A 15,290-nucleotide genomic window follows, 5' to 3' on the forward strand; every position below is an offset into this window, starting at 1 on the left:
GTTAAATGAAATTTATTGGGACTAAACCCAAAGAGTTCAATGAAATTAACTTTTTTTTAAAAAAAAAAATTAAAAAATGACTTCATTTAAGGAATATTGTGTTATATATGTGTCTACAAATACAACTATTCAAAAGAAAATTGTATTAGTTATAATTAATTAAAGCATCTAAAAAAAAACATGAAGTGCAAAAATGGTCAGCATTGAAGAAGAATTGTGGGCTTTTATCTGAATGACGAAAATTTGTGAAGAAAGTGAAAAGAAAAAGAAATTAGGAGGAAAAAAAAAAAAAAGAAGAAGAAAAGAAGGGGGAGAAATAAATAAATTAAATGTATGTTAAGTAATTTTTTTTTCTCTCATAATTTTGTTTTATATATTTTAAAAGGTTTTATTATATTCTATTTTCCAAATCAAGTTATAAAATTTTAGGACCTGTTTAATTTGTTTTCTTAAACTTACTTTTTAAAAACCGCATTTTATTTTTAATTTAAAAAAAATTAAAATACATGATCAGGGGTTTATGTTTTCTTTTCGTTTTAAAAAACTGAAAACAACTCCTACTCATTCTTTAAAAATTATTATTTATTTCACTTCATTTTTTAAAATTATTTCAAGAGAACAATGACCAAAAAATATTAAAAAAATTTAAAAATACTTTTTTATTTTTAAAAATAGAAAATTATTTTTAAATTACACAATCAGACTCTTTAATTTTTTTTTCTCGTTTTTATTTGTTTCCCAAAGCCCTTTTTAAAAATAGTTGAATCTTAAATTTACTAAATTCTTACTATTAAATATATTATGTTATGTTTGCTCATCTATAAAAGTATGAAGAAAAAATATATATATATTTTTTTTATATTTGATTGTACTATAAAAAAATTTTTAAAATAAATATAATTAAAATTAGATAAAAATGTATGAAATTTTAAATTATTTAATTTTTATATTAATAAATTACAAAAAGTAAAATAACTTTGAAGTAATAAATAAAAATAATTTATTGGCTTTAATTTTTTTTTCTTTTTATTTTTATTTTCTTACCTTTTTTCGATAAGTAATATAGATAATGTAAAATCCAATAAGAAGAAGTAAGTGTTTGAAATATTTTTTATTTTTTTTAATTAATGTGGTGTTGTAGTGCTTAGTGATAACACCCCACTATACCACTATGATGGGGTCTCAGATGTGGTGCGTAATAGGAAATTGATTTTGTTTGTATTATTGATTTGGGTTGGTCATTAAATATAGAAGCATATATTTAATAATATAAAATGGATGAATGGGATGCCGCGTGGCAAATTTGTGATGGAGAGAGGAGACAGAGGAGTGAGCAAGCCATCCACCCATCACAGAGTTGGAGACACCTCCTTATCAAGAACCATCGAGCCTGTTTCTTTTAGCCCCACTTTTGTCCACACCCCCACCCCACTCCCATTTCTAAATTAATCCCCACCCCCACTGGCTTTGTGGAAAAAAGGACCCACTTCAAATTACTTCACTACCCTTCATTCTTCACAAAAACTTCTTTCTTATTTCCTACTTAAAATAACAATTTTAATTTGACAAGAACTTTTTTTAGGCCATATTTGATTAAAAAATAAAATAAAATAAATGATTTTTTTTTTTATATATTTGATTTATCATAGAAAATATAAAATAAAATAAGTGAAAATTTAAACATTTTAAAATTATTTAATTTTTATAAAAAAAAATTAAAAAAAAATATGTAAAAAAAAATTTTCCTCATAATTTTCATCCTTCACATTTTAAGTTACATTAACGTTAAGTTAAATCCAATTTGGTACTTTTAAGCAACAAAATTAAAGTAGGATAAAAATGTTGAAGTTAAAGGCCGTTTTCCCCCAAAAGTTTCTCCTGGTGCTCCACTTGCATCCAATTAGGGCAAAGACAAAAAAGTATAAAAACTTTTTTGAATTATCATATTTAAAAGTGTGTGTAATGATTTTAGAAAATATTTTTAATATTTTAAACACTTAAATGATACAAATTTTAAAGTATAAAAAATTTGAAAATAATTTCTAAAATCACTATCAAATGAGCTTTTAGTTTAATATTGAATATTTAAAGATTTACAGATTTTCAATTTTTTTTACATAAGAAAAAATAAATTTATAGAGTAATAACTTTAAAAAATTTCTTTAATTTAAGTTAGTTATTATTATTTTTCTTTTTCTTTTTTAGAGTATTTTCTTTTTCCCATATTTTTTTTATTTTATAAATTTGTTTAATTCTGAATGAATCCTAAGAAATATAGGTCATATTTAAATGATTTTCAAACTTGTATTAAAAGGTTTTAAGTTGAAAAAGGTTGAGTGTTGAGCCAAAAAGATGACTCAACCGGTTCAACCGGTCGACCGGTTGAGGGAGGCTAAAAAGTTTCTCTCTCTCCCAGTGGCCTTTTCTTCCCCGTCAAGGTTGAACCTCAATCGGTTGAGGTCCGGTTGATGACCGGTTGAGGACTGGTTGAGGTCCGGTCGAGGACCAGTTGAGGACCGGTTGAGGTCCGGTTGAGGCTCAACGGTCACTTTTCCTAACGGCTAGTCAACCGGTCGACCCCTAACTCGACCGGTCGAACCCCCAACGGCTAATATAACTTTTTTCTTCTATAAAAAGACTCCAAACTTCATTATTTTATGAGCTTAACCTTCCCAAATCATTCTTGATTATATTTGAGCATTGGGAGAGTGTTTTTTAGTGCACTATTGTTTCATAACTTGCATATCTTTAGTGCACCATTCAATCCTAGTTTTTTTTGTATCTTTGAACCTAAAGTTCTGTTACTAGGATTTGAGAGATCATTATTTGTATATCTTTGTGAGGAATTTTCTCAAGTGAGGGGTATCACTTGAGAGGTTGTTCAAGAGAGGGATATCTCTTGAAGAAGTGTAAAGGGTGCTTGGAGCCAAAAGTCCAAGAAGGTGAATTGGAACCATAATCCAATTGTAAAGAGATTGGAAGTTTGGTTGAAGCTTCAAGATAGTGGAACCCTCACTCGGTTAAGAGGTTGAGGAGAGTGAACGTAGGCAAGGAAGTGTCGAACCACTATAAACTCTCGTGTTTGCACTCTCTCTTCCCTAACTCTTTTAAATTATATGCAATTGTGTTTATTTTGTTTATTATATATTTGCATATAATTGTCTCTTATTTTTGCATAGTTTAAATTTGTGAAAAAGAGACCATCACCCTATTTACCCCCCCCCCCCCCCCTCTAGGGTGATTGCCATAGTTTGGATTAGCCTCAAATTCCTAACATATTTCATACGATTGCTAGGCCAAATAGACAAACACTCCCTATATGATCAAACAAACCTTTACATCGAGGTTAGAGATTGACTTTAATATCATTTGTAATGACCCGCACCTAACCATGTAGATATTGCCTGCTTTGAACACAAAAAAGTCTTCACAGCTTTAAAATGTATCTACAAGGTTAAAAGAGACCTATACTTATATTTTATTAGAATTTTTTTCTCCTATTTAGCGTAGGACATCACAAATTTTTTCTCAAGAACAATTCATACCATTCTTTTTGGTTTAGTGACCAACATACAAATATAAATTTCTATACATGAATCAAATATATATTTTGTATAAAAAAGTATGTTAGAGCATTTCCTTTGTTTATAAAAATGAAAATTGTGGAGATATGATGTTTTTGTTTTGCAGGTTTGAATTAATGAAACAAAGTATTTGACTCTAGTTTGTTTAACCCTAGTCAACGGGTATCATTGTTGACTTTTTCGACCCTAGTCAACAAGTTATAATTGTTAATCTTATGACCTTAATTAAAGTGTTATAATTGTTGACCTTCACATTTTTTGGTGGGGAATGTAATTGCTTTGAAACTCCAATCTCTAAGGGTTTGGTTAAAAGTCACCTATTTATAAAGTTTCATCTAATTGGACACCATTTGTTATTAGATAATCAGAGTAAAAAATATTTTGAATGTATTTGATTTGGATTTGATACAAAATTGTTTTAACATAAATATGAAAATGTTTTGTTCAAAAGTTTTGAATGTTTTAGCATGTTTGAACTCAAAAGTTTTTATGAAAATGGTTATACATTATATTTTCTATTTGCAATCATATTTGAAAATATTTTATTCATGAAACTATATTAATATTCCTTATTGAGCTTTAATTTCATTCCATTAGTTGACAATTTTTTGAAGGTACTCTCAATTCGGGGAAGGAGTGACGATTAAAATGAGATTTTGGCATTATTAGGACTTTTGGTTTAAATTTTATTTTTGGATATTGTTTAAAAGTAAGAATTTAATAATTGTTTGGGTTGTTAAGTTTGAAATTGTTTGGACAATAATATTTTAGTTGATATGTTAGTTTTAAAGTTGAGATTTGAAGATTAAACAAAAATTTAGTGATTAGTAACTTCTAGTTACAAAACGAATGTTTGTGTCATTTAATATAGCCACTGCTACTAAGAATACTCATGGTGATGCATGACATAAAAAAAGCAACAAAATCCTCTGAGAATGCCTACTCAATCAAGGCAAAGGGGATAAAGTCCAATTGCCGTAAATGTAGCTCCAATCTCAACATGCACTCTAAATGATTATAAGGACTCCAACTAAATGGGATTGGATTAAGATTGGTTAGAGCCGAAAATAGCTTACAAGAAATAATCTCTCTTTCTTTTTTTAGCAGCTAAGGCATGAACAAGAAGACCAAGTTCTTGGCATCTCAGAATTAGAAGGAAGGTCTCATTCCCATTTTCTTTCTTGTGGGCATGGAACTACTTTGAGCCTTTGGACTCAAGGTGTGAAATAACCACCCTGCTTTTGGAGTGGGTTTTGGGACGTGATAGCCATAATCTTACACTAATAGAATAATCAACTCCATTTTTACTATTAATATTTTTTAACCATTTCAAAATATTAAGAACATTTCAAATTCCTTAAGAAGACTTTTGTTTGCAAAACATTAAACATTAGTTCTCAAAAATCATTTTTAGAATTATTTTAAAAAATCTCAAATAAAACCATAACATTACATTTTATAGAATAGCCAACACGATGAGATTTTTCTAGTAATAGTCTAATTTGAGTAAAGTGCACCTAATTAAAAGATGATCACATGGTGACGACAATGGTGAAGATGACGATGATAATGATAATCACTTCGCAAAATTTTGGTACCATTCAAAATGGGGCAAATAAGTTCAAGTCAACAAAAAAAAAAAAAAAAAAAGTATGAAAATTCTAAAATGAAAGGGAAAATTTATGCAAATAAGAGAAGCAAAATTGAAAAAGGTGTCTCAATTCCCTCCTCTAGAGGTAATGTTAGGTTGAAGCAAGACCTCATGTTGTTGACAGGGAGGGCCTCCCATGCACACAACTGAGGCCCTCTAGTGTGTCCCGTCGTGCCACTTAATTATACAAGCGGCAGTCCAACTACCATATAAGGTTGAAAATCATTATTGTTAAAAGTCTGCTAATACACTTGAAGGAAAATGTACATGGATGTGTGTCCGAACACGTGTACGGTATGGATAGTAAGGCTTGTTGAGTACGATTGACGTAGGAACAACTTGTACCTATCATGTTTTTCTTTTCTTCAAATTTTTTGGGAATGTAATCATCACAATTATGGACCCATATGGTACAGTCGTTATTAACGGGAAGATAGAGGGTAGTTCTGTAACTTTGTGCTCCGCTCTTAATTGCTCCTTTATAAGAAGAGATCTGCAGCATGGAAGGCTTTGCAGTTGAATTTCGCTACACACAAAAACACTTCTACTTCTCCTCTCTTTATTCCCTCTTCTTCTTTCTTCCCGTTTGGTTTGCTTCTTTCTTTGCTGTATCGGAAGGTATGGATGATATGTATATATTTTTAGTTATACAACTGTGTGCATATGTGCATTTCAATTTTGATCTCATGATCGCCATTGTTCTGCGAAAGCTGATCTCTGTTTGATGTAGAAGGATGTTTTAGGTTTTTCAAGTTCACTGCTATTTCATTGGTTTTAATTTTTTGGCGGTAATGTAGATGGAGAGACCGAATTCGTCGTCAGGAATAATGAGGACGAAGTCGGACCAACTGGTGGAGACGGCAGAAGCGGTGGCGGCTGCGATGAGGTCCCCGACGTCGGGCGAGGCTACGGGAGGGGCGGAGAGCGGTGGAACTCTCTCGAGGAAGTCGAGCAGGCGGAGCATGATGTCTGCGTCGCCGGGACGTGCGGGTGGCAACAGCAAAAACACTCACATTAGGAAGTCGAGGAGCGCCCAAATTAAGCTGGACTTGGATGAAGTCAGCAGCGGCGCGGCGCTCAGTCGAGCCTCTAGTGCCAGCTTGGGCTTCTCCTTCTCCTTCACTGGCTTCACCGTGCCTCCCGACGAAATCTCTGATTTTAAGCCGTTCAGTGATGATGATACTCGTGAGTTTTTTTTTTCCTTCTGCTTTTCGTACAGTTACACCAGGAAGTTGAAAAACAGATGTGTGGTCCTCGCGCCACTTCAATGATTTCCTTTGGCGTCAAGGACTTGGATGCCACGTGGCTAATTCGAATGCACTAGAAGCACATAACTTCTCATCTTTTATAATTTTAAAAGATGTATAGAAAAAAAAAATAGATTTTTTTTACACATAGAACTTTATTAATTAAGAAATAAATGAGAATAATTAATTTGTTTTCTTATTATTAAAGAAGCATAAGTGGAAATTAAATGGTAGATTCGAAATAGAGATTAACAGTAATTAGGTAATTGTGATTACGTTGTGTGAAAGGGAGTAGAGAAGAAGAGTAATAAATGATGGGTCGAAATCAGAAAGAGAAGGGTTAAGGTTAACTAATACACACTCACAATCACAATCACAAATGGAGCCACTCATCAGCTTTAAAGAAGTGGTCAACACTCACTGCAAGTCTGCAACTACCATTTGGGAAAAAAATAAAAATGTAAGGTCTAGTGGACACGTGTGGTCCGCCCTTTTCAGACCAAAATGTCGTACTCTAGTACACTTGAATTCCCCATTCTACCCCTCTCCCCACCCAAAGGGGAAACAAATATGGTAACACACCAAAAGATCTAACATCGACTTACTCCCTTTAAAAAACAAATGTACTGCAATGCAAAATCAAACTTCATTTTTATTTTATTTATTTTATTTTTTAATTTTGATAATGAAAAATCCATGCCAATGACCACCATTGTGTTAGAATAAATAACATTTTTTTTTGTAAGAATTCTCATAAGGTGTTTATTTCATAAGACTATGTTTACTTCTTAAAAATTGATAAGGAAAAGAAAAAAATATTAAGAAAAATAGTTCTTATATTTGATTTTACCGTAAAAAATGTAAAAAATAGTTAAATATAATTAAAATTATTAAAAATTTTATGTATTATTTAATCTTTAGATAGAAAAATTAAACAAGTGAAAAAAAATTTAAAATAGTATATAAAAATAATTTATTAATTTTAAATTTTTTTATTTTTTCTTTTCTTATATTTTTCTCTCTATTTTCTTTCTCTTACATTTTTCTCTAAACTTTCTCGAACCAAACATGGCCTTGCTATCATGAAGCAAAGAAAGCATCATTTGTGGGTTTGCGTGCTGCACTGACTTTGATATTTTTCCTACTCAAATTTCTCAATGGATTTCTTCTTATAGTATGTATTGTTATTGTTGTTAGATAATCACGTCTAAAGGTTCACTACTTTAAGAAAGAGAAAGATAAACTAAGTTTATGTTTAATAAATAAAATAAGAAGAAGATTGAAGCATTCTACACAAGTAACATTTCCACAATGCTTTTCCCTGTTGCAGCTGATGATCTTGAAGCCGGAATGCGGAAGCAGAGGATTCAAGCAGAGCCCACATTGCCAATTTACCTCAAGGTAAGAGCCGTTGCCTTGTACGAAAAAACTCTTTACGTTTCCCCACTCTTTACCCTCCAAGTGCATCCTACGGTGTTCAAACCTCTGTTTCACTAAATGCACATGGGATTAATTCAATACTATCTATTTGGACAGGCAAAAAATTGATCCAAGGTGGAGATTTTTCTAGAGGTCAACAGTATCCATAGAACATGGCTATCATGGTCAGGATCCGTTTGTCTTGTACAGAAGAGTCTCATTTTACATGACATTGTTGTACAAGACTATTCCTTTTGTTCCAACATAACTGAATGCAATATATACTTGATACCCTATTTATATCATCATACAACTTGTGTTTGGGGTCTAGGAATCAAAGAAACTAGTTCAGAAACCCCAAAAATAACCACTTCAGAAACCTGCATTATGGCAGGAAAACATGTCATCTTCACTTGTTACTAGGACTAGACCCAGTACCTAAGTTGGACTGAACATTGGACAGAAAAAAAAAAAAAAGAAGAGTTGTGGAAGGTTTGATAATTGATATGTTTTAGAAATTTGTTACAAATATTTAGGGTATTCTAATGCATTGTGCTAGCTATTTACTGAATGAAGAATCACACTTTCTCTTCAAAATGCAGTTCAAGGATGTTACCTACAAGGTGATTCTCAAAGGAATGAGGACGAATGTGGAGAAGGAAATCTTGAATGGGATTACTGGTTCAGTTAATCCAGGAGAAGTTTTGGCGCTGATGGGGCCTTCAGGAAGTGGAAAGACAACTCTACTAAATTTGCTTGGTGGCAGGTTGAATCAGCCCACCGCAGGTGGTTCAGTTACTTACAATGACCAGCCATATTCTAAGTCCCTAAAGAGCAAGTAAGAACCCTAGACACTCCATGCACAAGAAAGAATTACATCATGTTTATGTAGGCCTTACTGAAGAATCAACCTACGAAACTACCTGCTTTAGTTTCAATAAGGTGATTCTAATCCATGAAAAGAAGGAAAAGATATCAAATTCAACATCTAAATGGAAAGCTACTGAGTATTTAGCAGCCATTCTAAGTGTATACTTAGAGTGGAAACTTTTCAGCATATAAAAAAAAATCAGTTCTCTATGAACTACCACCTTAGTATGAAGTATGAGCTGCATCACCTATAAGGTAATTTCCATACTGGCCAACTAATCTCAGCCAAGTTTCATGGCAGGCCCGAACATACCGACCGTTGGCCTCCAAGGAATTTGGCACCAATTTATAGAGAATTGGCATTAAGGCTGAAGGTAATTCTTCATACTAATGGCAGTACAAAAAGCAGTGGCATCCACAAGTAATTTGGATACATATTATGAGAATGAAATTGGTATTTTTCTGCTATGATGAAACTCTCTTTTGTTTTTTGGTCAAAGAAGAACATCATTGAACTGGTTTTGTAATTTCATTCACCTATAAACTTGCAAAGTACAAGTAGGCTGTTATATAATCTGCAAATTATAGTAGATATAGTTCATCATACATTAATTCAAATGGGAATTGCACTCCATAATAACATGAAACCATATGGCAGGATAGGGTTCGTGACTCAAGATGATGTTTTATTTCCTCACCTTACAGTGAGAGAAACATTAACATATGCAGCTCGGCTACGGCTGCCAAAGACATTGACCAAACAGCAAAAGGAAAAACGAGCCGTGGATGTCATCTATGAGCTAGGCTTGGACAGGTAGTACTCTCTTTCTCACTGCAATTGATGTCAACCACAGCTCAAAATAAATTCCTCATCCAATAAAGATAGAAATAGAAATGATATGGATTAAAGGACCAAATATGATGGACCTTAGCTGTTTGCAGAAGCTAATCAACAAGGGAAATATCAACATGCAGGTGCCAAGATACGATGATTGGAGGTTCCTTTGTTCGGGGAGTTTCTGGGGGAGAAAGAAAGAGAGTGAGTATCGGCAATGAGATTATAATAAATCCTTCACTTCTGTTTCTTGATGAACCGACATCTGGCTTGGATTCTACGACTGCTTTGAGGATTGTTCAGATGTTGCATGATATAGCTGAGGTATGCTAACTTTTAATTACTGAGGTAGGCGGTGTTTGTTTTTTGGTTTTTTGCTGAAAGTAATTTGTTTTCAGAATTTAGGTTGTTTGTTTTTCTACTTTTTCATGATTTATTATAAACTTTTTACTAAATAAAAAAAACCAAAATATGTAGCTTTTTCTCAACAGAAAATATAATATATTAGTTTTTCTTTACTTTTTAATACTTAATAGAAATAAAATACTATAAAAACAAACAACCTAATATTTAACACTATTAAGCATTAAAGTTCTATTTAGAATTAAGTAAAAAAACAAACACCACCGCAGTGTTTGTTTTTTTTACTTTTTGTTGAAAATAATTTGTTTTTAGAATTTAGGTTGTTTATTTTTCTACTTTTTCATAATTTATTATAAACTTTTTACTAAATAGAGAAAGACAAAATATGTAGCTTTTTCTAAATATAAAAAAATAATATATTGGTTTTTCTTTACTTTTTAATACTTAATAGAAATAAAATACTACAAAAACAAACAACCTAATATTTAACACTATTAAGCATTAAGGTTCTATTTAGAATCAAGTAAAAAAACAAACACCACCTAAGTCTTTGGGATCTCATTTCCTTGTGATTTTGATTGGACAACATTCTAAACATTTACGTTCTCAAAAATTTTAAGATCTAGAGATTTGTTTCAAGAATACTAAACACTTGGGGTGTATCCACCAGTGAGTCCCTTCTTGTAGCCTAGATCCAAGTCCTGGTATCCTGGTATACTTGTCCCTGTGATCTTCAACTTGAACCAAGGCACTTCTCCATTCATCACACTTGACCAAACCATCTTATGCAGCATTTCTCTTATTTTGTACTCAATTTGATGTTAATGTCATCTCTAGTATCTCATTGTTGTTTTTTCATTGGGTTATACTTATTTGACTAAGATGGGATCTAAATAGAACTTGAGACTAAATGTGCTTAATAATGTAAAACATTAAGTTATTTATTATTTTATTTTTTTTTACATTTTGTTTCTATAAAGTATTAAGAAGTAGGCCAACAAATTTATTTTAGTTATGCTGGTTGAGGATATTGGTTGGTTTCAACATGTTACTTTTAACATTCATAAAAAAATCAAATATTTTATCTTTCTATTCAATCAAAAAATTTAAGAAATAAGTAATAGGTAAAAAAAAAAAAAAAATCTGAAATTTGAAGACAAGTTGTTTTAAGTAAAAAGTTAAAAAAACAAACGGCACCTAACATTCCTAGACTACCCAAAATAATACAACAAAGATCATCGAAAGCCAACTTGTCATCTTACAAATTTTTTTGTTCAATTTCGCAAGCATTCATATATTCATTTCTCATTTTCCTTCAATTTGGCTTACATTTATATGACCATCTCTCTCTCTCTCTCTCACACACACACACACACACACTTCTAATACTATGGGAAGATAACAAAAGAACTCTCATTTTACACACATTTCTAATACTATGGGAAGATAACAAAAGAACTCTCATTTCACACATTTCTAATACTATGGGAAGATAGCAAAAGAACTCTCATTTCACATACATTTCTGATACTATGGAACATAACAAAAGAACTCTCATTTCTGAAAATATCTGGCTACCAAATTTCACTATTCTGTTAATAATGATACCAACACTTGATTGCATGTATTAGAATAATCTCAAATACATCTTTTTTATTTTGTTGCATCTCGCCACAGATTTAACCTATGATGCCCCAACTCTAGCCTAGAGAACTTAAACTACAATGTCTGCTAAAGCAAAATGCAATATTGAATTATTTCCTCAGATAACCCATTCTTTCATAGATGGTCAAGGGGAATAACTTCAATGAACAAGATCCTTTGTACCTTACTGATCTTTTGGTATTTTGTTTCATTTCTTAGTCTCTAGACTCTTCCAAAACTCAGCACCCTTGTTCCTTTCTGTTAGATGCTGTTCTTCTCTACTTATGTGGCAATTTTTAGCTGTCACAATCTGGTTGAGCAATTTAGTCAATAAGACCAGACAAGGCATACACTTAGAATATACCACCAGCTCCTAGAGTATTTTTTTTGTGTTCCCTTTTAAGAGGTTTTTTTTATCTTCCACTAGTTTAATTCTTTGATGTACCTATGATTTCTCACAGTAATTAGATTACTTTAGACATGAATAATTGTTTCTACAGACCAAATCACGTTAACCAATGCTGCAATATGATCTGAAAAAAAATTCAGGACAGTGCATTACCAATTTCTTTCATCATATGGCAGGCTGGAAAAACAGTGCTAACAACAATCCATCAACCATCCAGCAGACTCTTCCACAAATTTGACAAATTGATTCTTCTTGGGAAAGGAAACTTGCTCTACTTTGGGAAGGCATCAGGAACAATGGAGTATTTCTCATCCATAGGCTGCTCTCCTCTCATTACAATGAACCCTGCAGAGTTCCTGCTAGATCTTGCAAATGGAAACCTAAATGATGTCTCTATACCATCAGAATTAGAAGATAAAGTACAAACAGAGCATTCAGAAACTGAAACAAGGAATGGAAAGCCATCACCTGCAGATGTGCATGAGGTAAGTGTTCCTTGATTTGAAAACTAACCAAAACTTTTGTTCCTCAATATTAACAGAAGTATGTGTTCAGTTAATTATCATACCAGGCAACCAAATTACAAAGGTAACTCCAAAACTACATTGGTGACACTAGATCTAGCTAGAAAGTCAAACATGAATGGGTAACAGTGTCCCACCACCCATGTACATCCCAATCAGATTCCCATAATCTTTATATACCCACTTATCTGGCGGGTATGTTAATCAGGTAGCTGAGCTACCTCAGTAAGCTGACACAGAAAAAAAACTCCTATTCAGAATCCATGAAATAGTGATTGTTAAATGCTGCCCCTATGTTGTAAATCCTGCCTCATTGGTTACAATGATTCTTAAGAGATCGGCCCATGAATATGCCTAGACAACAAAATCAATTACAGTTAGAGCAGAAACTGCAACTTTACTATTCCACACATGAAAATCAAATTTTCATGACATGCATGTTTTGGTTCCAGTACCTTGTGGAGGCCTATGAGACACGGGTTGCAGACCAGGAGAAGAAGAAACTTATGATTCCAATTCCCATTGATGAGGAGCTCAAGTCAAAAGTCTGTTCTCCAAAGCGAGAATGGGGAGCAAGCTGGTGGGAACAATACTCTATATTATTCCGGAGAGGACTGAAAGAACGGCGACATGACTATTTCAGCTGGTTAAGGGTCACCCAAGTTGCATCAACTGCAACTATCTTGGGATTGCTCTGGTGGCAATCAGAAAGTACTAACCCCAAAGGCCTGCAAGATCAGGTATGAAACCATTGCTTTTTCCAAAGTAGGCAAGTTAATTTACAACTGTAAAGAAAAATTCACTCTCCTCCCACCAAAAATGACTCATCAGTATCTGGAAACGCACACTCTACAAAATAATGATATGTTAACCGTATAAATCATCAAATATCTTGGGTTCTTTCTACTAATCCCATTCAGCGGTTCCATCTTACCATGACATAGCTTTTACAAAGCATGTGTCAACAAGCATTTTCTTGTCAGACAGTGGCTTTTTCAGTCCTCAATGGTTTTTTGACAGCCTTCAATCTGTGCTAGAGATTCTGCTCTAATACCACCACAGGTTATTGTTGCTCAAAACTATTTATATTCATCTATGAGGGCACCTATTAGTTTGCTAATATGCATTTACTTGTGTCTTTCCTAGTCATGAAAGTAATAAGGTCCCAGGAAGAGAACTATAGCAGCAAAACTTCATAGAGGGTGAAGCAAAGCAACAAAACATAGGAAACCAAAGTAAAGAAGGGAATGCAAGAAAGATTATCTCATTACTTGTAAATAAATAAACTCATGTAAGCACTGCACAACTTCAATCCACAATGCATAAAATACACTCGAGTTCCAATGTTAAAAGACTAAGCAGATCGTGAAGCAAAATATAAGGTTTGAGAGAATCCTATTCAAAAGAAACCATCCACTAGATATGTAACTATCTAAAGTGAAATAATCATAGGCAGGCTATTCATGTAACATTAACTTGACAGTTAATTCTTGCACACTAACCTTGAACTTAAAATCTACCTATGCTGCAGGCAGGGCTGCTTTTCTTTATTGCTGTGTTCTGGGGCTTCTTTCCTGTCTTCACAGCAATTTTCACATTTCCTCAAGAAAGGGCCATGCTGAGCAAGGAACGAGCAGCTGACATGTATAGACTAAGTGCATATTTCGTGGCTAGGACTACAAGTGACCTTCCACTTGACCTCATATTACCAGTACTTTTCCTTATCATTGTATACTTCATGGCAGGCCTGAGAATGGATGCTGGTTCTTTTTTCCTAACCATGCTCACAGTTTTCCTCTGCATTGTAGCAGCTCAGGTATTCTTCTTTGACATTAGCTGGTTAAAAAAGATACCGTAGCAACATGTAATAAAATTCACTAAGATCTGGGCATAATGACAGGGACTTGGGCTAGCTATTGGAGCCACACTAATGGACTTAAAGAGGGCAACAACTTTGGCTTCAGTAACTGTGATGACCTTCATGTTGGCTGGTGGATATTTTGTGAAGGTAAGCACAGAAATTTGCTCAAATCTACATTTAAATTCTTTCTCAATAGACTTCAAATCAAATTAAGGAAACAGCTAATTTTGTTCATAAGATAGAGCTTCCTATGATTTCTTAGAGTAACACATGGTTTGTAATTTTTTCAGAAAGTTCCAATATTCATATCATGGATCCGCTACATCTCTTTCAACTACCACACCTACAAACTTCTTCTCAAGGTGCAGTATGAACACATTACACCTAATGTAAATGGCATGAAAATTGACGGCGGTTTGAAGGAAGTCAGTGCACTGGTAGCCATGGTTTTTGGCTACAGACTCTTAGCATACATCTCTTTGCGGAGGATGAAACTCCAGACTGGAGCATAAGCAATAAAGGCTGAAGGAACACAAAGCTGGGCAGATAAGTTTCCACTTTTCACTGCTCTAAGAGATATATTAGGAATGCGTGAGTTACAACGTTAAAAAGGAAAACTAGCAAGATCACTGAACCGGACCTTCTGGTTTTCTGCCTCTTAAGAGATTGTAAGTTCATATCTTGCAACATAAATAGCATAAAAGAGGGTCTTACACATTATCCTAGGCGTGTCAACAGTTTTTACTGCCTGGAGAATCCTTTGAGATGTTTTTTGGATAATCTCAAACTCATGCTTACAGGTTGGTTCATTATATTCTACTGCTAGTTCTGCATCAATTACAACTAACTATAATTATATCTATTAAATTGACGCATGGACTCC

General features: G+C 33.2%; 1 protein-coding gene across 3 annotated transcripts; it reads left to right on the plus strand.

Moving 5' to 3' along the window:
* Positions 1–5,710: 5,710 nt before the first annotated feature.
* On the plus strand, positions 5,711–15,244 carry LOC117920904 (ABC transporter G family member 22). Of its 3 annotated transcripts, XM_034838596.1 has the most exons (12): positions 5,744–5,853; positions 6,033–6,420; positions 7,813–7,883; positions 8,504–8,739; positions 9,430–9,585; positions 9,747–9,930; positions 12,199–12,507; positions 12,999–13,286; positions 14,078–14,190; positions 14,292–14,362; positions 14,447–14,554; positions 14,698–15,244. In XM_034838596.1, exons 2-12 carry the CDS (start codon positions 6,033–6,035, stop codon positions 14,778–14,780), a joined length of 2,007 nt encoding a protein of 668 aa, XP_034694487.1. In that variant the 5' UTR covers positions 5,744–5,853; the 3' UTR covers positions 14,781–15,244. The 3 variants fall into 3 exon arrangements, with proteins under 3 accessions (XP_034694489.1, XP_034694487.1, XP_034694488.1); XM_034838598.1 differs by having other exon boundaries at positions 5,711–5,853; positions 14,078–14,362; XM_034838597.1 differs by lacking the exons at positions 5,744–5,853; positions 6,033–6,420 and adding an exon at positions 8,019–8,086 and having other exon boundaries at positions 14,078–14,362.
* The last annotated feature ends 46 nt before the right edge of the window (positions 15,245–15,290 follow it).

The sequence above is a fragment of the Vitis riparia genome, chromosome 8 (assembly GCF_004353265.1).
Source record: "Vitis riparia cultivar Riparia Gloire de Montpellier isolate 1030 chromosome 8, EGFV_Vit.rip_1.0, whole genome shotgun sequence".
NCBI lineage: Eukaryota > Viridiplantae > Streptophyta > Magnoliopsida > Vitales > Vitaceae > Vitis > Vitis riparia.

Coding starts and splice junctions, on each gene's coding strand:
- LOC117920904 (XM_034838598.1), top strand. CDS start 6,033: ATGGAGAGACCGAATTCGTCGTCAGGAATAATGAGGACGAAGTCGGAC. Junction 8,740..9,429: donor TCTAAGTCCCTAAAGAGCAA/GTAAGAACCCTA, acceptor ACCATATGGCAG/GATAGGGTTCGTGACTCAAG. Junction 13,287..14,077: donor CCAAAGGCCTGCAAGATCAG/GTATGAAACCAT, acceptor CCTATGCTGCAG/GCAGGGCTGCTTTTCTTTAT.